Source organism: Malaclemys terrapin, chromosome 6 (assembly GCF_027887155.1).
Source record: "Malaclemys terrapin pileata isolate rMalTer1 chromosome 6, rMalTer1.hap1, whole genome shotgun sequence".
Lineage (NCBI taxonomy): Eukaryota > Metazoa > Chordata > Testudines > Emydidae > Malaclemys > Malaclemys terrapin.
The window spans coordinates 107,068,277-107,088,960 of record NC_071510.1 but is presented as its reverse complement, the minus strand read 5'-3'; the positions used below and the strand labels follow the sequence as shown (position 1 = coordinate 107,088,960).

Sequence of the window (20,684 nt, the reverse complement as noted above, 5' to 3'; positions counted from 1 at the left end):
CTGACAAAATTTTTCATCTCTTTTGCTATTTTGACTCTCACAGAACCAGAGCCATGAAACAGAAGCAGAGATCCGCAGGGTCAACCTAGGATAGCCCTAAAAGACATTCAGAGCTGACATTACAACAACTTTTGTTGCCTACAGGAACCATAGGCTAACTCATTTGTGTATATATGCTTCCCTGCTTTAACCTTATAATAGCGCTCTCATTTCTTTTTCCTTAATAAATCTTTAGTTAGTTTATTACTGGATTGGCTACAAGTGTTGTCTTTGGTGAGAGATTTAAGGTACAAATTGACCTGGGGTAAGTGACATGTCTCTTGGGACTGGAAGCAATCGGAATCTTTTGTGACCTTTGGTGCACAGCAACCAACTATCACTAAGTCCAGCTTGCTGGGGTGGCAAGAAAGACAGGAATACCCAAGTGGACTAAGTGACTCTAGGAGTTCGCATTTGTTACTGGGTTGGTGAATTCCAATTATAGAACACACAACCAGTCTGGGATCTCTGCCCTGGTGCTTGACGCTCTGTCCTGAGGATGGCATTCGTGGTTGTGAACCATTCCACACAGCATGACACTTCCCACTACATTTTTGCTCAGAATTGGGTTGGAGATCTGCCTTTGTATGTTAATTATAAGCTGTTTGGGTTAGCAAGGTTGTACTTTATATGTAAAGTAATTACACTAATTCAAATGATTACAAGCCAACGAGGAATTATATTCAAAGATAAAATGTCTTCCCTAATATTTTAAAAGAAATCCAAACTATAAAAAGCTCAACAACATTTATCAGTTTATAACTGTGTTTAAATATGGTCCCCTATTCTATTTTAAAGGTCCAAAATATGGAATAGAATGTTCTTAAGAGTCCTATATAAACAACTTTAAAGATAATTTTCAGTCTGCTAACACTAGGCTGGAAAAATAAGATGATTAATTTGATTTGAACTGAGGTACAGAGAAGTTTAATTGACCTGCCAAAAGGCCACAGTGAGTAAATGTTAGAGCCAGGAATAGAACTCAGCTCACCTGACACCCAGTTTTGGTGCTCTTTCATGCTACCTTCCTGACAGTGACAGAAAAGCACCTAAATCATTTAAAAACATCCCACTGCTACGTTATTACAGTAACTGCAAACAAAATTGTCTTTTAAAATATTTAAGAATAAGAAAGAAAATACTTAAAAAATGAATTAATACTTTTTTAATACTAGCAAGGCTGCATGCTTACCTAATACAAGATCTGTACTCTTGGTACTACTAGCTGAACCATGGGATACTGCATCACTACATCCTGAAATTCCAGAAAACTTTGAGGAATGAGAAACCACATCTAAGTGATTATGTATGGTCTGCCCACACCAATCAGAATATGGAATGTCAGGAAAATCTGAAAAAAATAATAATATTGCCTATTTCAATTAAAGTATTGAAAACATACAAGTATGCATCTGAAGGGAGAAGAAAGCAAATTGCAATGTTTAGTCCACAAGATGTTGATGCATTAGAAATGGTAACTGTCAGCATACAATTTGATATCTTTTTAAAAGCCAGATGTTGAACCTTGGACAAAACTGGACCAATATTCCTGAAGTTATCTATGACATTTCTCTTAAGGTCTATATGTTTGAGAATCAGCATTTGCTAAAATGAAAAACCAAACTGAAGCACTGACAGATGCTTCAAAGACTATCAGGATGATGACTTCCAACTCAATGTAAATGTTGGAAAACTAGCAGACACAATAAAGCATTATTTATTAATTATTATTATTAATAGTAGTAATAATATTAGTGTTACATTAGCATCTAGAAACCCAAACTGAGATATAAGCCCCACTGCACTACTGCTGTTCCTACACATGGTAAATAATCACTTTTGCCCTGAAGATTTTACAATCTAAACAGGTTGAACAGGCTGTGAAATTTCTGACCCTATAATTTCCTTTCTTCGAGGAGTGTTTCCAACAATTCTGATACATATGAACTAGTCCCCTCTGTCAACTCAATCCTGTACCACAACTCCTGCTAGTCAAAACTTGTTATCTGGTGTGACAGACCCAGACCAGTGGGGTACAGGAGTCTGGTAGAGGGCAAATATACTGGTCACTGGTAAGTAGTTTTCTGTTCCCTGAGTGACCAGAGCAGGGGCTGCACTAGAGTAATCAGGAACCTGCTAGAACCAGTTAGGGCAGGCAGGCTAATTAGGACACCTGGAGCCAATTAAGAAGAAGCTGCTAGAATCAATGAAGGCAGGCTAATCAGGGGACCTGGGTTTTAAAAGGAGCTCACTTCAGTTTGTGGTGCGAGTGTGAGGAGCTGGGAGCAAGAGGCGCAAGGAGCTGAGAGTGAGAGGGTGTGCTGCTGGAGGACTGAGGAGCACAAGCGTTATCAGACACCAGGAGGAAGGTCCTGTGGTGAGAATAAGGAAGGTGTTTGTAGGAGGCCATGGGGAAGTAGCCCAGGGAGTTGTAGCTGTCATGCAGCTGTTACAGGAGGCACTATAGACAGCTGCAGTCCACAGGGCCCTGGGCTGGAACCCGGAGTAGAGGGTGGGCCCAGGTTTCCCCCCATACCTCCCAATTGACCTGGACTGTGGGTTCTTCCAGAGGGGAAGGTCTCTGGGCTGTTCCCCAACCCATATGGTGAATCTCTGAGGCAAGAAAATCTTCCAATAAGCGCAGGACCCACCAAGATAGAGGAGGAACTTTGTCACACTGGCTTGCCACCAGATGATTCATTCCAAAATGGAGTAAAAGTTCTTAGAATATGATTAGTGACAATAACTTCAATAGCAAATCAGTAAACTATATACAGTAGGAAAATTGGTTCATAAACTGTAGCTTTAAAAATTAAATGTTGTTCTTTGGCTGAATTGTGGTAGACTCTGGTAGCAGAAAGCAAATGATTGGGTAACAAATGCTCATTCTGCAGCCCAGCGTCCCCCAAACTTCTGATATGCATAGGAAATAGTGAAGGATAAAAAAGTAGAATGAGATGGGGGAGGAGGGGAAGGAAAGAAACTGTATGCTTCTACAATTCATAACTTGATCCGTCTGGCAAGAGGTAGTTTGGATACCCTGAGCCCTTGGCACTTCAGATTAAAAGTTGATTAACAGGTAGCCTAGTGGTTTTATCAATTCAGTGATCTTTGTATAAATCTTTAGTGCCCTCTGAACATCCAGATTATACCCAAGCTTTTCTACAGCATACTGTGGCTTTGGACAGAATGACAGGAGGATGTCTTCTTGTGAGGCATGGAAAGCTGAGTTCACCTTTCGCAAGAAAGATTCTGGGGTCCTAACACCACCTTCATCCTGGAATACACAATGAGGTTCCTGCATGGATAAAGCTGAAAACTCTGGGGCCTTGTCTACACTACAGGAAAAAGTCGATCTAAGCTATGCAATTTGAGTTATGTGAACAGCATAACTCAAGTCGATGTAGCTTAGATCTACTTACCGCGGGGTCCACACTACCCGATGTCAATGGGAGACGTTCTCCCGTTGACTCCCCTTACTCTTCTTGATCTGGTGGAGTACAGGAGTTAACGGGAGAGCAATCTGCAGTCGATTTAGCGGGTCTTCACTAGACCCGCTAAATTGACCCCCGATGCATCGATCACAGTGTGTCGATCCCCCAGTAAGTGTAGACAATCCCTCAGACTCATCCTGAAAATGTGATCGTGACCAAGAAACAGGTTTGGATGAACAGGCAGAATGGTGTGACCAATGGCTCCAAAGGGTGGTGCTTTCAGCACCTGCAGTAGGCCCCGTTTAGGAAAGACTGGTCTGACTACAAGTCTAGCCACTCTGACAGCTCTGAGAAATCTGCATACTTGAAGATTCTTTGACAAGGAACCTGCATGTAAGATGCTACTTATGGCCAACACCTGGCATGATATGGTGTTGGGCTCAAGTCCCTTGCCCACACTGTTCTCAAGAAAGTCAGAATAGCTGGGATACCAGGGTCCACGGGATTTTTGTTGCTTTTTAGACACTATGCACTAAACCTTGTCCAGATGGAAGAATAGGCATTTAGCATTAAAGTCTATTTGGAGGAGACTAGAGTGACAATCACTTTGGAGGATAGAGAGTGATTAATGCTTCCCTGTGAATAGCCAAGCTGTTAGTTGTAGATGGTCTGGGTCTAGATTGAGGCAAAGACCTTGGTGTGAAGGATATCTGGTCTCACTGGTCCATACAATGCAGCTTCCAAGGCCAAGTCTGCCATATCTAAAAATTCTACTCTCCTCAGCCAGTGTGAAGCCGAGCTATCACTTTTGCTTCTTCTTGCCTTATCTTCTGAATCACCTTCCCTAAAAATGGGAAAGGTGTGAATGCATAAAGCAGGCCTTGTGGCCATCTGTGTCAAAGTATCCACTTGGAGGGACCTGCTTCTCTGGTATAGTACTTCGGCAGCTTTCGGTTCTTGTGACCGGCAAATAGGTCAACTACTGGAGGCCATATTCCTGTGATATCAGGCTGATATCCTGTGATATCCTAAGTCAGATATCATTCTGAGTTGATTACACATCAAACCACCTAGTTTACCTTCTGGTTCAGTTCTCCCTTTGTTTGCTTGTATTGTATATGTACTGCTCTTATGGAAAATAAGTTCTTCTCAGCCCATTCCATTATCTCCATTGCTTCTGCAGGTAAGAGTTGAGCTCCAAGTTCCCCCATGGCTGTTGATACATGTGACAGTGGTAGTGCTGTCCAATAAGACCGAAATGTGGCTGCTCTTGAAGTGGCTCTGGAGCCTTTTTTGGACTAGCTTGACAGCGCTGAGGTCTAAGGGGTAGATGCTTTGATTCCTTTCTATGGAGTTTAAGTACTTTGTGCTTGTTCTGTATCCCACATGTGCTGATCACACCATCAGGATGGCATCTGTTGTGAGTACCCGGGGTGGGTCTGAAAGGCATGTGGGAAGACCCTTACAGACATTTTTTGGGACTGTCCATCATCTGAGGGAGTACAGTACCTAGCTTGGAACCAGCACTTGATCCTGCATATGTTTTGGTGAATGGTACCATACTTTCACGAGAAACACCTGGATACATCTGATACAGGATCTTCCCCATGGAGTGATTACTATACATGAAATCAGAAGGCCCAGTAACTGTAGAAATTGAGCTATGGACAGCCTTGTGTTTCTTACCACTATATACAAGGTTCTGGATTTTCTGGAATCTGTCCAGGGATGGGTGGACCCTTGCCACATAGATGGCAAAGTTCACCCCCAGCTGAACTATCCTTGTGAAAAGGACCAGGGAATTCTGCCTGGTGTTTATCATGAAACTACTTGAAGTTATAGTGTCTGGAATGTGGCACAGTTTGCTGCTACTTTGGCTTGAGTTCTGATAAAAATGTCATCAAGAAAGGGATACAGGTGAGTGCCCTGAGACCTGAGTCTGCCAATGACCATCACCAGCATCTTGGGAAAGACCTTGGGGGACAATGAAAAAAGAACTGGCAGAGTTGTGCCCTTTTAATGGGTTGTGCCATACACAAATCTCAGTAGGTGGTGGTAGCATGGATATATATGGGTGCATCAATATGCATCATCTAGGTCCATTGAGGCAAGAAAGACTGCTTGGGACAGGGATGCTACCATCAAAGCTAGGGTCTCCATCCAGAATCTATCTTTGTTCATTTGTTGAGTTGAAATAACTCTGATGGTACACTTTTAGATGATTAAGAATATGATGTGTAGCCTTAAGAACCTTTCTTCTGAGGGTACTTTTTCCTCTTGCTCCTATGTCCAGGATTTAATTTGCACAAGCTCACATTTGATGTGGCTGCATGAGATGGGGGATTACATGAAGAAAGGATGGGATGGGGAGCTTTATTCGAGGGAGTAACATCAACTCACTACCTCTCACCCACTTCTGTGGTTGAGACCATTCTCCTGAGAAATGAGAAATTCTGCTTCCTAGATTCAAATCTGGACAGAGGCACATTTATTTGCTCGTTGCCATAATGAGCCCTTAGAGAGGCTGCTGCCATCTCTGATTTTGCTGCCTGATCCATGGCTCCAGGGCTTTCCTGAATGAACCTGCTGTCCTTTCCTTAGGTACTTTTGTGAGGAGAATGGACAGAGTATTTCTGTTACTGGGCTTGTATAACCTCATCAAAGTAGTATGTGGGGGAAAGGGAAGGACTATTTTGGTTTAGAAGTGTTGTCTGCCACAATCAAACCAACTTTTCCCCCAAACAGCTGAGAGACTGTGAATTTGGATGACCATAGGATTTGTTTGAAGTGGGCATCTGCAATCTGGGGCATAGCCATACATGGTGCCTGTCTGCTGAGCTGGATGCTGTGACCCTGACTGAGAATCTCATTGCATCAATTGGGGGGCATCTGTGACAGAAGAGGAGGTTACTCACCCTGTGCAGTAACTGACGTTCTTCGAGATGAGTATCCCTGTGGGTGCTCCACTCCAGGTGTTGGTGCGTCCCTGCGCCTTTGCTCGGAGATTTTTGCAGCAGTACTCATAGCGGCCACGCATGCTCAGAGGCTGCCCCCCGCTGTGAGTCTAGGTTGATAGTACGCATGCGTGGCCGGTCTCCTCAGTTCCTTCTCTACAACGGAGGCCCCTCAACTCCGAAGTAGAGGGGAGGAGGGTGGGTAGTGGAGCACCCACAGGGACACTCATCTCGAAGAACGTCAGTTACTGCACAGGGTGAGTAACCTCCTCTTCTTCTTCGAGAGATGTCCCTGTGGGTGGCTCCACTCCAGGTGATTTAAAAGCCGTGTATCTTAAGGAGGTAGGGACTTCGGATCTGATAGGAACGCCATGGATAGTATAGCCCTGCCCAAACATATGTCAGATAGAGGGTCTTGAGTAAGGGCATAGTGTTTAACAAATGTGTGCTCAGAGGACCAGGTGGCTGCTTTACAAATATCAGCCAGGGGAACTTTGCGTAAGAATGCTACAGAGGCAGCCAGAGATCTAGTGGAGTGTGTTCTGATGCCGTCTGGAGGTGTAACCTTCTTCATCTGATAGCACAACCGGATGCACTGGGAAATCCAGTTCGAAAGTCTCTGGGTAGAAATAGGCGTACCTTTGGAGCGCTCCGCAATGAGACAAAAAGTCTGGAAGAAGTTCTAAAAGGTTTGGTTCTATCCAAATAGAATGACAAGGCTCTGCGTACATCTAGTGTATGCATTGAGGCTTCGAACGAGTTCGCGTGTGGTTTCGGAAAAAAAGTCGGCAGGTGTATTGGCTCATTAATGTGGAATGACGAGTGCACCTTTGGAAGAAATTTGGGGTGTAATCTGAGGGTAAACTTGTCTTTAAAAAATAGCGTATATGGTGGGTCTGCCATAAGAGCTGCTATTTCTCCTGCCCGTCTGGCAGAGGTAATTGCCACTAGAAATGCTGTTTTCATCGAGAGGTGTAAAAGGGAGCACGTGGCTAGGGGTTCAAATGGTTGTTGAGTTAGGCAAGACAGTACTAGATGAAGGTCCCAAGGGGTGGTAGGTGGTTTAATGTCTGGGTATAAGGTTTGTAGTCCCTTGAGGAAACGCTTAGTGATAGAATGAGCAAAGACAGACGTGTCATCAATTCTGTCGTGAAAAGTTGTAATAGCAGCTAAATGGACCCTGATGGAGCTGAAAGAAAGGCCGGATTGCTTAAGGCCCAATAGATAGTCAAGTATGAGCGAAAGAGGTACCGACGTGGGACAAAGGTGTTTAGCGGAACACCAACGTGTGAATCGTTTCCACTTTTGAAGATAGGTCGTGCGAGTAGATTGTGTTCTGCTATGTAGGAGCACCTTCTGAACTTGTTCAGAGCAATCTAATTCGCTTTGGGAAAACCATGTAGGAACCAGGCTTTGAGGTGAAGCATGGACAGGTTGGGGTGGAGAAAGCGGCCGTGTTGTTGAGATAGGAGGTTCGGAATGAGAGGCAAGGAGATTGGTGGTTGAATTGACATTCTGGTGAGGAATGGAAACCACAGTTGTCTGGGCCACGACGGGGCAATGAGGATCACCTTGGCTCGGTCTGTTCGTATTTTTATCAGGACCCTGTTGAGAACTAGTATCGGGGGAAATGCATAGAGTAGGTTTCGGTGCCATGAGATCATGAATGCGTCCCCCAGGGAATGTTTGCCCAGTCCTGCTCTGGAGCAGAAATTGGGACATTTCTTGTTTTTTGTAGTTGCAAAAAGATCTATTGTTGGGTAACCCCAAGTGCTGAATACGTTGTGAATGGTTTTCTCGTCTATCTCCCACTCGTGGTCCCATGGGAAGCGTCTGCTTAGTTCGTCCGCTGTGGTGTTCATTACCCCGGGAAGATAGGCAGCTGATACCCGGATGTTGTTCGCAATGCACCAATTCCAGAGCTTCATAGCCTCTGTGCACAGCGAATGGGATCGAGCTCCTCCCTGCCTGTTTACATAAAACATGCATGCAATGTTGTCTGTCATTATGCGTACGTGATGATGCTTGATTAGTGGCAGGAAGTGACGGCACGCATTGCGAATAGCTCGAAGTTCTAGGACATTTATGTGCAGGGAGGTCTCGGTTGACGACCATAGCCCCTGTACTGTGTGGTGAGACATGTGTGCACCCCAGCCTGTCAGAGATGCATCGGTGGTCAGGATGAGTGATGGAGCCTGCTGAAGAAACGGGACTCCAGAGCAGAGGTTGGAGTAAACGGTCCACCAGTGTAGAGAATCTTTGACTCGGACAGGTAGGGAGAGAGTCTTGTTTAGAGAGTGCATATTCGGTCTGTAAACCGTGGCCAACCACGCTTGGAAGCACCTCATGTAGAGGCGTGCATTCTGGATGACAAAAGTGCACGAGGCCATGTGACCTAGTAGTTGTAGGCAGTCTCGGGCAGTCACCTGGGGACTGTTGCGAATGATTGTGGCCAGTTGGCTTATGGAGTTGAAGCGATCGGGTGGGAGAGATGCCAACCCCGTCCGGGAGTCGAGGTCTGCTCCTATGAACTGCAGGTGCTGGGTGGGGCGTAATGTGGATTTGTTTTTGTTTATTTGTAGGCCGAGAGATAGGAAACAATCGACTGAGCCGCGGGAACCGGAGAGCCTCGTCGAATGTTGAGGCTTTGAGGAGACAATCGTCGAGGTAAGGGAATACCATGACCCCTTGTTTCCTGAGGTAGGCAGTGACTACAGCTAGGAGCTTGGAAAAGACACGAGGGGCTGTGGACAGTCCGAAGGGGAGTACCCTGTATTGAAAATGTGTCGAGCCGAGGGTAAATCGAAGGAAGCGTCTGTGGGCTGGATGTATAGTGACATGGAAATAGGCATCTTGTAGGTCGAGGGCAGAAAACCAATCGCCCTGCTCCAGCGCTGGGATTATGGTGGTGAGGGTAACCATCTTGAACTTTTGCTTTTTGACAAATTTGTTGAGCCGCCTGAGGTCGAGGATTGGTCGCCATCCCCCATTTTTCTTTTCTGTTAAGAAATAATGGGAGTAAAAACACTTCCCTTTGTGTCGTTCTGGCACGATTTCTACTGCTCCCAGATGAAGGAGATGTTGCACTTCAGGGAGGAGTAGCTGCTCGTGAGAAGGGTCCCTGAAGAGGACCTGAAGAGGACGGGGAGGGTGGGTGGGTGGGAGGGAAGGAGAGGAAGGGGATGGCGTATCCAATTGTAACTACCTCTATGACCCACTTGTCGGAGGTAATGTTCTTCCATTGATGGGAGAATGGTCGTAGGCGGTGTCCAAAGATAGGTGTGTTGGCTGAAGTGGGAGCGCTGTTTTGTAAACCCTCGACCAAGGCTTCAAATCTGCCTATTAGTTGGCGGGGGTTGAGGTGCCCCTGCAGAATTTGGACGACGGCGCTGGAATCTTGGTCTTTGACGTTGTTGTTGTTCCTGCGGTCTATGGGAATGTTGTGTAAATGCGGGATAGCGTGGCCGGTGGTACGGTTGGTATCTATATTGCAGTCTTCTGGTCATAGGTGTCTGGAGACCTAGAGACCGGAGGGTTGCCCTTGAGTCCTTCATTGAATGAAACACGTCGTTCGTGGTAGAAGCAAAAAGTTTGTCACCGTCGAAGGGAAGATCTTCAATGGTGCTCTGAACTTCTCGAGGAAAAAAAGAGGAGGAGAGCCATGAACCCCGTCGCATGACTACTGCTGTAGCGGTCGATCTTGCTGCAGTGTTGGCTACATCGAGGGCCGCTTGGAGAGCGGTGCGTGATATGCTTTGTCCCTCGGAAACCATAGCTCTGAACTGTTTTTTCTGTTCTGGAACGTCATCAATAAAATCCATGAATTTATTATAGTTTTTGTGGTTGTATTTTGCAAGGACTGCAGTATAATTAGCTATACGAAATTGTAGGGTCGAGGATGCGTATACTTTACGACCAAAGAGGTCCAATCGCTTGCTGTCCTTGTTGGCTGGGGCGGAACGAGAATACTGTTGTTTAGCCCTCTGGTTCGCAGCGTCTACCACCAATGAGTTTGGTGCCGGGTGGGTAAAAAGGAATTCAGAGCCCTTTGGAGAAATAAAGTACTTCCTGTCCGCTTGTTTACAGGTAGGTAGGCTTGTAGCTGGAGTCTGCCAGATGGACTTAGCGGGTTCTAAAAGGGCTGCGTTAATTGGTAATGCCACCCTGGAGGAAGAAGGGGGCTGTAGGATGTCCGTTAGCTCATGTTGTTGTTCAGTGACTACCTCCAAGTTAATTCTCAAGTCACTGGCAACTCTTTTAAAGAGGTCCTGGAATTTTGCATAGTCATCCGACGGTGTTGGAGGAAGGGGAAGTAATGCTTCTTCAGGTGTTAGCTCCGGCTCTGCTGGAATAGGAGCAGGGCTAGGTTTATCCTGGAAGTGTGACTGTGCTGCCAGGTGTCTCGTGTCACTGGCATATTCGTCAGGGGGCGGTGCTGGATCGGTGTTGCGCCTGGTGGAATTGCCATAGCGCACGTATTCCCAAGGGTACGATGCCCATGGTGTCCAATATTGCCATGGTGGTGGGTAGGGCATAGGTGGTGCCATCCAGGGGTTCACCCCCCAGGAGGCAGGATCCTGAGAGTAGGATGAGGTAGTTTTCTTATAACCTCTATTGCCTGGGGTCTGGGAGTGGGAGTCTTGATATGGAGAAAAAACTCCCTGTGGATCAGTTTCCTCCTCACTGGAGGAAGGCTGCTCAGATCCTGACTCAGGTATTGGAGAAGAACATGCATTCATCAGGGGAGACTGCAGGATAGGTGATACCAGGAGATCTGCTGTCCGAGTAAATTGAAATACTGAGGCTCCTGCGTGAGGTGAAAGCTAAGCAGGGGGAGGCTGCCGTGCGGGAGCATTCCTCTGAGCAGGGGTTTTGCCTGTGACCTCCCTGTCAGACTGCACCACGGGGGTCGGTGCCGCGGTCGGTGCCGGGCGGGCAATATCAGCCTGCAGGGGATCAGGCATGTTGTAAAATGTCGGCACCGCGTCTGTCGCGGTGCCGAACGGTGCCATAATAGAGGCAGGCAACTGGAAGCCTGATGCCTCGGCACCGGAGCCTCGCGCCGCCGCCGCAGCCTCAGGCGGCTTTTGCACAGTTCCTGAAGAGCCCGGCTCATCAAAGTTGCTGAGGCGAGGAAACACAGGCAGGGAGACCGTTGATCTGCCTGGAGAAACCTTGTGCCTCATAACCTTCTTTGGTGAAGAAGGCTGCCCCTTCTTTGTAGATTTTTTCAGTTTTTTTGAGGCGGGGGGGCTGTGGCGGGCAGCGGAGCCGGATTCAGCACCTGGGTCTGAAACTGACCCGATAGACTTTTGCAGGAGGAGCAGTTTAAGTCTAAGCTCCCTGTCCTTCCGTGCCCTGGAACTGAGTTTACAGCAATGGGCACATTTTTGGGGAATGTAGGCTTCCCCCAAACATTTTATACACTTTGAGTGGCCATCTGATAGTGGGATAGCTTCTTTGCACGTAGCACAGCGCTTGAAGCCTGTGGAGCCCGGCATGGCCAAAGCGGCCGCGGCTGACAGAATTTTTTTTTTTTTGTAACAGATAAACGAGGTAATTAACTACACTAACAAAGAACTGACAACAAACTAGTTACTAAAAGGGTAATTGTAGCAAGAGTGAGGGATTTCCTAACGAGTCTGCTGAGCTCCGTCTCAGGCCGGGGACGGTAGAGAAGGAACTGAGGAGACCGGCCACGCATGCGTACTATCAACCTGGACTCACAGCGGGGGGCAGCCTCTGAGCATGCGTGGCCGCTATGAGTACTGCTGCAAAAATCTCCGAGCAAAGGCGCAGGGACGCACCAACACCTGGAGTGGAGCACCCACAGGGACATCTCTCGAAGAAGAAGCTGTTGCTAGGGATATTTTCTTAATGGTAGACCGGAAATCAGGATGTCTGTGTCTCCCTTGGCATTATGGTCAATCCAGCCAGGACACGGTAGTTCTTGCGATGCATGTAGTGGCCATGGACATTCTGAGGGTAGCCAAGGAAACCTCAAAATCCCTTGGTGGCTTCCATCTTTCTATCAGTTGCATCTTTGGGAAAGAAATCCCATTCAGATAGGATCATTATATCTTTTGCCATAGATGCCACTGCAGCACTGACCTTTGATATTTCTGTGATGGCATTTTTTAACCTAGGTTCTATAAGTTGCAAGAGCCAACTCAAAGCCAACAGCTCATTGGGCTGATGCAGCTAAGGCATGTGCATACCTGCTTATGGCTTATCCTTATTAAGGAATTCCCATTTCTCCCTGATCACACCTTCAAAGAATGGGTGCGGTGGGATTGAGGTCTCAGACAAAGATTTGGAAGGGAGGTATTTGCCCTGAGACTTTTCCTTATATATCTGCTCCTGTTGCACCATATGGTCTCAAATTTAAACAGAGATAAAATACCTTTTCTGCATTTCTTCCATGCCCTACTCAGAGCCTGAATATGAGCACTTTTTTTAGTAGAAGGGGTGATGCTTTAAGTCAGGGCACAAACACCTCTTAGATTTCTAGCTTTTTTTCTCATTTTTATTCTATTTTGGTTTTTAAAACTTTTTTCACCCGCTTTGAAAGAGTTGCCACTCAGGTGTAGCCGGGGCAGGGTCTCTTGCAGCTCTTCTATCTTAAGCTATCTGAATAGATCTCCCTCTCTGTTCTTCCCCTCCGGGTTCCACTCCCTCTTCCTGGGGGATGGGGTCTCATTGCTAGAGTCCCCAGACTTGTGTTGAGAAAAAGGGGAACTGCATATGGTCTTACTTCTTTCCCCAGAGACCTTAGGACTCACTTTAGCATCTGGTGGGGAACAGAAAAGCAACACCATGTCCTACTCAATGATTTCTTCTTCTGACCTGGATCTGCCATAGGATGTACTCCTTGGGCTGGCCAGATGGTGTCCTCCCTGTCCTTTGATTCTCTCCCCCATATGCTCTGAGACTCCTGATCAGGCTTTTCTGCATTTAGGTCATGGCTCCTTGGGGTAAGGACGGACTCAATAAGACTGTCTGACTAAGTCCCAGGCATTGGCCGCATGAGGGTCAGCTGGTCGTGAACAGGCCCTCTGAAGAGCCTGTAAATGATGCCTCACACTGATTTAGCTTGGTGTTGGCAGGTGTGCTCCATCATGCCTGCACTGGCAGGAAGATAAAGGTCAGATCCCGGTGGCTGATACCACCACACTGCTTTTTACCTGATCGGAGGAGGAAGGAGAGTAAAAGCTCACCACTACCTGAAAAATTATTTAAATTAATTAAAGCTGGCAAAGAAATGGTTGGGAGCAAAGTGAATTGCCTATGAACTGCAAGATGAGATGCCATGGCAGAAGAGATGGCATCAAGCTAGAAAACAGGACATGACCAGAAGGGGCTGTGTTACAGTACTACACTGCCCCTGGAAATGGAAGGCAGGAGGCAAATAGCTCATATGTATCAGAATTGTGGGAGAGACTGGGCTGCAGAAAAAGGAAGTATTAAGCTATTTTAACAGATGGAGAACTGAGGCATTACTCCAGTTTTACACCAGTGTAATTCCACGGAACTTGCCAAAAAATTCACACAGGAAGTCTGTGGCAGAGCTGGAAACAGAACTCAGATTTTTAAATTTTAAGGTTGATCCAAAGTAGATCAGCATGGTGAAACGGCGGAGGCCCTACCTATAGAGGTTAGAAGTTCTGTTAGCAGAATCTGTTTTACTATAGACACCATAAAGGGCACACACCAGCAAACTCTGCAGAAGCAGGTTTGGGAGGGAAGTGGAGAAACCTCTTATGACTCATTCTACTCCAAACCAGAGTAATTGGAGAAGAAAAACAACCAAATCCCCTTCTGTTCACTGCATCTTTTCTCAGACAGACTCTCCAAGCATAAGCTAGTTATTTCCATTTTAACATACATATTGTCTGACATGGAAAAAATATTTTTTTCCAGTTGGTTTGAAAGTGAGTCTCAGTTTTCTGCATGCTGATCTATGTGCAGGCTTGAATTAGGTTTCAAATTTTCACATTTTAAATAATTTTCTTCTTTGGTGAGCTTTTAAATTTTTTTTTTTTTAAAGAATGTATGCACACAATTGCATGAACACCAAGAGAAGAAGCGGAAAATTGGGAAATTATAATCTAGAAATATCACTGCTGATTGCACAAGATTTTGGTGCTATACAAAAGACAGCATAGCCATTAAAAAGGATGCATTATTTTTGTTCATCTTCACAACAGACATCAGTATTTTTATTCAGCATTTCTATAAGTCCCATTGAAGCATAAATAAAAGTAGATAGTAATGGAGGCAAACTAACCTGAATGACTATATGCAGTGTTCACTCTGTTATTCTGCTGGTATCCCAGTATCTGGATACAAACGCAATAAAGGCAGTTATCATCTGTGTGCTCCTGTAACCCAGTGTCTTCTGTGTTTTCTAAAAACTGAGAGGCATCTGAACGACTTGTATTCATTATCTCGGTGAGGCTGATCTGCTGTCTAAGCATTTGGAAGGGACTTTTGACAACATCCGCAGTCCCAGATGGATGGCCTGTAGACACACAATTAGAAATCAGAAAAAAGCAAGATCAAAGTAAGTTAAGATTATATTCTTTTAATTAAATCCCTTTTAAAAATTAGCCAAAAAACAAAATATTTTTAGTTGGGAAGTGGCGTATCTCCAAGAAGAGTTGTTCGTATTAAAACTCTAATTTTCTTTCTGTAATAAATCTCGCAACATCCCATACAACCTCAATTTCTTTATGAGTAAGACAGTCAAAATACTGCAAAATTAAAATACATCCATTGAACATTCAAACTGAAGAAAATATGCACAGCCAATAATGAATATATTTCAACATTAATAATGCAAAAAAAACCCCATAATAAATATTGACTCCCTTTCAAAATAAAAGCATGAAACTTTGGTATAAACTCAATATATACAAAAATAGAAGCAGGTATTTGACCTTCTCTTTTATTGGTGCAACAAACTGATGTATGCAATCAAAACGTTTTGTATAATAGTTTTTGTATGTGACAAGTTTGATAACTACACAACTAACCAAGACACTGCAAGTGCTGCTGATAACCAGTTAAAATTACAACAAAGAAGAAAAGCAACCCCATAACAGTAAATAGCCAGGAAGCCCAAAAATAAACCAAATCCCCCACTTTCCCTTTACATTGCCACTAACAATATTTCTTTCTTCAGTAGCTCTTTAAAAACACGTGTCTTTCAGCGAGACCTGAAGGTCAGTGGATTCTGACTATTTTGATCTAAGAAGGGGAAACATTCCTAAAGGAAACACGATATCCACCAAAAGAACACCATCTTTTACACCATACTGGAGTAGGGCGGGGTGTCCAGCTCAAGCGCCCCTGCTGATTTCAATTGTTACAATATATCACAAGGAGAGAGGTGGCATTTCAGTAGGAAAATCATAAGCGGTAAGGCTTTGTAGGTCAATACCACCCGGAAATACACAAGTAGTCAGAGAAGACCATGAGACGGTGGTTGAATATGCTTATGGCAGAAAGTCAGGTTACCAAGCAGGCAAAGATGATCATCCAGAGGAAACGGGAATCTAACCAATCTTCCAGGTTACAAACAGTGGGCAACAATTGGTGGAGACGTACCTTACTATCAATGGGGGAGAGAATTGCTGCCCTGGTTTACAGTTAGTTTGCTTTCTCTAACCCATCATGATCAGTTGTTTCTCAATTGGTCTCTAGTTCTTTTCCCTGGTGTGTTATCTTGCTTCCAAGCAAGACCAGGACATCTTGCAAGCAAGATCTGATATGGGGCCAATGCTCCATTATCCTGAAAAAATCTAAAAATCAAAACTGAACAGCTAAGAATAACCTTTTCAAGAAGGGTAAGGAAAGAAAAAAAATGTATGGTAAAGTCAAGCTATATAATTAAATGGTATTGAAAAGAAAAAACAACTACCTCCTACATCAGATGCAAAGACTCTAGTTCCACGGTCATCAAATGGAGGCATGGTTTTCTTTTGGAAATAAGGAGTCTCCTTAACCTGAAACATTTTAAATGAAAGTTATGTAGAAGTGTTTCAAGAAAGTCATTAAAGGATCTTTGAACTAATATGCAGAAATTTTTTTTAGATTTTGTTGAACAGCTGGAAACTGAAGCTTATAAAACAAGATGATCACAATTAGTTACGTTTTTATAATCTATACAGCTAATAGACAAAGTGCACACAATAACCTGAAGATTATATCATTTGCTGCATCTACAAATATTTCTACAAATATCATACATGTGAAAGGTGCTTTAAGGACAGAACTCTACTCCATAGAGTTTAAGATGCAAGTAAGGGCTTGATTACATGGGGAAGTTAGTGTGCAGAGAGCCCAGAAAGTGTCCACATAAGAAATCAGTGTACAGTATCTACTCCGCACTAACAGCTACTGTAGGCTTTTCCCCACATGTAGACAAGCCCTTATGTATAGCAAAACAATTAATGGTAAAGGGTGAAAGGAAATATTGGAAAGAGGATTACAACAGTAAAAATCAAGGAATAAATTACTTATGTAGTTACACATCTTATTAGTTCTTTGTTTTTTCCTCTATTGTGTACATAGTTTTTAGATATTGTATAGTATATTATATGATAAATTTGATGGAACAAAGTTTGATAGAAGAACAGATATTGGCGAGAGATCAGTACTGGAAGTCTAACCAAAGTGAGTCCTGAGCAGGAATTTGAAGGAGGAATGAAACTACATCGTACAGGATCAGAGGATATTCTACACGTCCCTAGGAATAGCTAGGTGCGCTGAGCTGGAAGTCAGGATAGGGAAGGGAGAACTAGGCACTAGCAGTGGTATCTGCAGCCATGAAGATGAGAATGAGCAAGTTTGAATATGATGAAAAATGATCAGAAAAGAGTGCAGAAATGCAAAGAGTGAGGGACATTCAAGGAAGATTATTTTAGATACAGCATGCTGGATAGGAGAGTAATATAGCCATGGCATCAACCAGGTTCTTTAGCACTAGTGGTGTAGAAGATGGGTCACATTTTGAAGATGAATTATTCATTACTTAGATTACAGTAGCATTTACAGAACTCAATCAGGATAAGGGCCCCATCATGCTAGATGCTGTACAAATTGTGAAAGAATTGGCAGGATTTATCAAGTCTGGACGTGTGCACTGAAGAGTACAGTAAAAACATTACATCAAGTTTGTGAAGCAGGGTAACAGGGAGGATGGTGCAATTATTAACAGAAACGAGGAAGAGGGCTTTGGGGATGAACAGAGTTCCACATTGCACTATAGTTGTTTTGAGCTGGCAGCTTGAAGTCCATATATGTATGTTATCTGTGCAGTTATTTAGGTATGTGTTTGGGTAGAGAAAGTTGCAGAACATTACTGGAGGGATACAAAGTTAGATTTGGGAACCACCAGCAGAGAGATGGCAGATCTAAAAAGGAAAAGTTTACTTAAGAAAAGGGTGCAGTAAGATGAGGGGGCAAGGACAGAACCTTGAACACCACCAACAAAAAGGAAGTGAAGCCAATGAGGAAAATTCTGCTGAAGGAGAGTTTGATGAGAAAGGCAGAGACAGTCAAGTGAATGGTAAAAGAGGGGGAAGTGATAGGCTATCAGTAGATCAAGGAGGATGAGAACATGGAAGAGCCTCTAAGTTGGCCAGTAGTGAAAACAACCAAGTGTAGCAGAAGAGAAATGAGATCGCAGAGGACCTATAAAGGGTTAGAGAAGAAAAAACAGGCGAGAGAGCATGTAGAGGAGGAGGAGAAGAGAAATGAAGCAGTAGTTATTTAATGATGGGAGCGCACTGGGAGTGGCAGAAGGATTTCACGAGAGAAGATCAAGTGCAGATGAAGGAGGTGAAAAATGATTATGCCAATTTTAGTATAAAACAATGTCAACAGGAAGTCCTATTGTGATGAAACACAAAGTAATATCACATACATAGCTGTTAGGGAGTGCTGAGATTTCAACATCAAGAAGCATAGGTTTTCTACTTGAATTCATTAGCTTTTTATCTAAGAACAGTTAATTTAAATGAAAAACACCCTTCCAAAACTATGTGTCAAAATGGATTGGAACTCTTCTGTAAATAACTAAGGTAGGAAAGTGTCCCCATTTCAGAAACGTGTGCAACTCAGAAATTTCAGTATCCGGCTATTCTTACATATGTAGATCTCCTCATTGAGGTAGATGAGAATTTCACACATCTTAACAGAATACTGAATCAGTGGGTGAAGTTTTGGCATTACTCATGAAAATAAATGCAAACTCATTTTCATTCTGTACATCAGTTAAACACATTGCTGTGTACATACCTGAAATATTTCATTGATATCCACTGGGAGAGCAAGGCCAATGTAATCATCAGTACTACCATACGTTGCATTGGACACCATGGACCGAACAGAGGAGGAACGCTGCAGTGTGTTTTGGTTAATAGGGCTTAATAAATCTTCTTTATCTAGTGAGGCATAACTTAAAGCTTTCATGAACCTGTAAGATAATTAAAAGAACAAATGACAAACTTCTGACAATCACTCCTTTTTAGATTCTGCATCTATAGGTGGGGGTTTTTAGTACTGCCTGTGTTAAGGTTGCCAAACAAATCCCAGTATAAGACCCCATTTCCAGTTACTTATGACTTGGCCAGATTTTAACCACTTGGGCTTAAATTTTCCATGCCAGGTGTCTGCTTCAGGCTGAAATTTCTTTTGGAAAATTTCAGCCAAAATAGTTTATCTATTTCCAAGAACAAGGTCAAGGAAATACACATTTTGCCAATGTTAAAAAAATGTCTGACAACCTTTATTTGGGAAACTAGTACCCCCATGATTTGGGGGAAAGGACCTGACATTTGGCAAGGGGTGGCCTCTGTGCCAAGGATGTGACTTTTGATATTTGCCTGAATTTGGCCAAGTTACAAGCCTTGGGGGGGGGGGGGGGGTATCACACTTCACATATGCTCAATAGAGATTTTAGATTTCAGTGGCTAAATCAGGGGTGGGCAAACTACAGCCCGTGGGCCGGATCTGGCCCATCAGGGCTTTGGATCCAGCCCGCGGGATTGCCACCTCCGTGGTGCCGTGGGCCCCACGCTGCTCCCAGAAGTGGCTGGCACCCTGTCCCTGCAGCCCCTGGGAGTGGGGGGGCAGAGAGCTCCGCACGCTGCCCTCGCCTGCAGGCACTGCCCCCCGCAGCTCCCATTGGCTGGAAAGGGGGAACTGCAGCAAATGAGAGCTTTGGGGGAGGTACCTGCAGGCGAGGGCAGCACGTAGAGCCCTCTGCCCTCCCCTCCCCCAGGGGCCATGGTGCCGGCCGCTTCTGGGAGCGGTGTGGCATCAAGGCAGGCAGGGAGCCTGCCTTGGCCCCAGTGTATGCCGCTGCTACCCCAGAGCTGCTCCAGGTAAGCAGCGCCGTGCCAGAGCCCAAACCCCAAACCCCTCCTGCACCCCACACCCCAGCCGCACCCCAATCTCTTGCCCTGAGCCCCCTGCCGCACCCTGCACCCCTTCCTGCATCCCAACCCCCTGCACTGAGCCCCCCTGCCGCACCCTGCACCCCTTCCTGCATCCCAACCCCCTGCCTTGAGCCTCCTGCCACACCCTGCACCCCCTCCTGCACCCCAACCCCTTGCCCCTGAGCCCCTTCCTGCACACCACACCCCTCCCACACACCGCACTCCCTCCTACATCCTAACTTCTTGCCCCAGCCCTACATTCATGGCCCTGCATGCAAATTTCCCCACCCAGATGTGGCCCTCAGGCCAAAACGTTTGCCCATCCCTGGGCTAAATTCTCCAAAGATTGTCTTCACTGGGTGTGTTCCTGGTATTGAGCAGATCTCTTCCTACAATTGCAGTTCTGGGCTGTTGCGGGCCACTCCAGGTCTGGGCACTAGAACTGAGAGCAGGGACTCTTTCTCCTGTATGCTCAATGATTTCCCTACCCTGGCTGGGCTCACATAGAGTGGAGGAAAAAACCACCAGAACTGAATGCAGAGGGGACAAGATCTGTACCCAAGGATGGAGAGTGGAAGAAATGGGGACAAGGAACCTGGGAGGGCGGACTAGTATTAGTGAGGAGAGAGGAGAGGGAAATTGGGACAGGGAAGTCTGGAACTGGCTATGCAAAAGCCTGGGACTGAAAGCCAGTGGGTAGGAGAAAAGAAGGGAGACAGATCTGATAAAGAGCCAGGGTGCAGGGGGAAAACTGGTACTGACTGGTAAAAAATAGACAGGAGCTGGGGGTGAAGGGCACAATGAGATGAGAT

At 45.1% G+C, this 20,684-nt stretch overlaps 1 protein-coding gene across 2 annotated transcripts in view; it reads right to left on the bottom strand.

Annotated features, from left to right (window-relative positions):
- Window positions 1–20,684, bottom strand: part of RICTOR (RPTOR independent companion of MTOR complex 2) — a 182,060-nt gene that overhangs the window by 7,511 nt on the left and 153,865 nt on the right. For both annotated transcript variants that reach the window (XM_054032098.1, XM_054032099.1), the window contains 4 exons: window positions 18,731–18,908; window positions 16,350–16,434; window positions 14,715–14,948; window positions 1,232–1,390 (listed from right to left, as the gene is read on the bottom strand). In XM_054032098.1, the coding sequence (XP_053888073.1) occupies window positions 1,232–1,390; window positions 14,715–14,948; window positions 16,350–16,434; window positions 18,731–18,908 (656 nt within the window). The remainder of the gene's footprint in view (window positions 1–1,231; window positions 1,391–14,714; window positions 14,949–16,349; window positions 16,435–18,730; window positions 18,909–20,684) is intronic.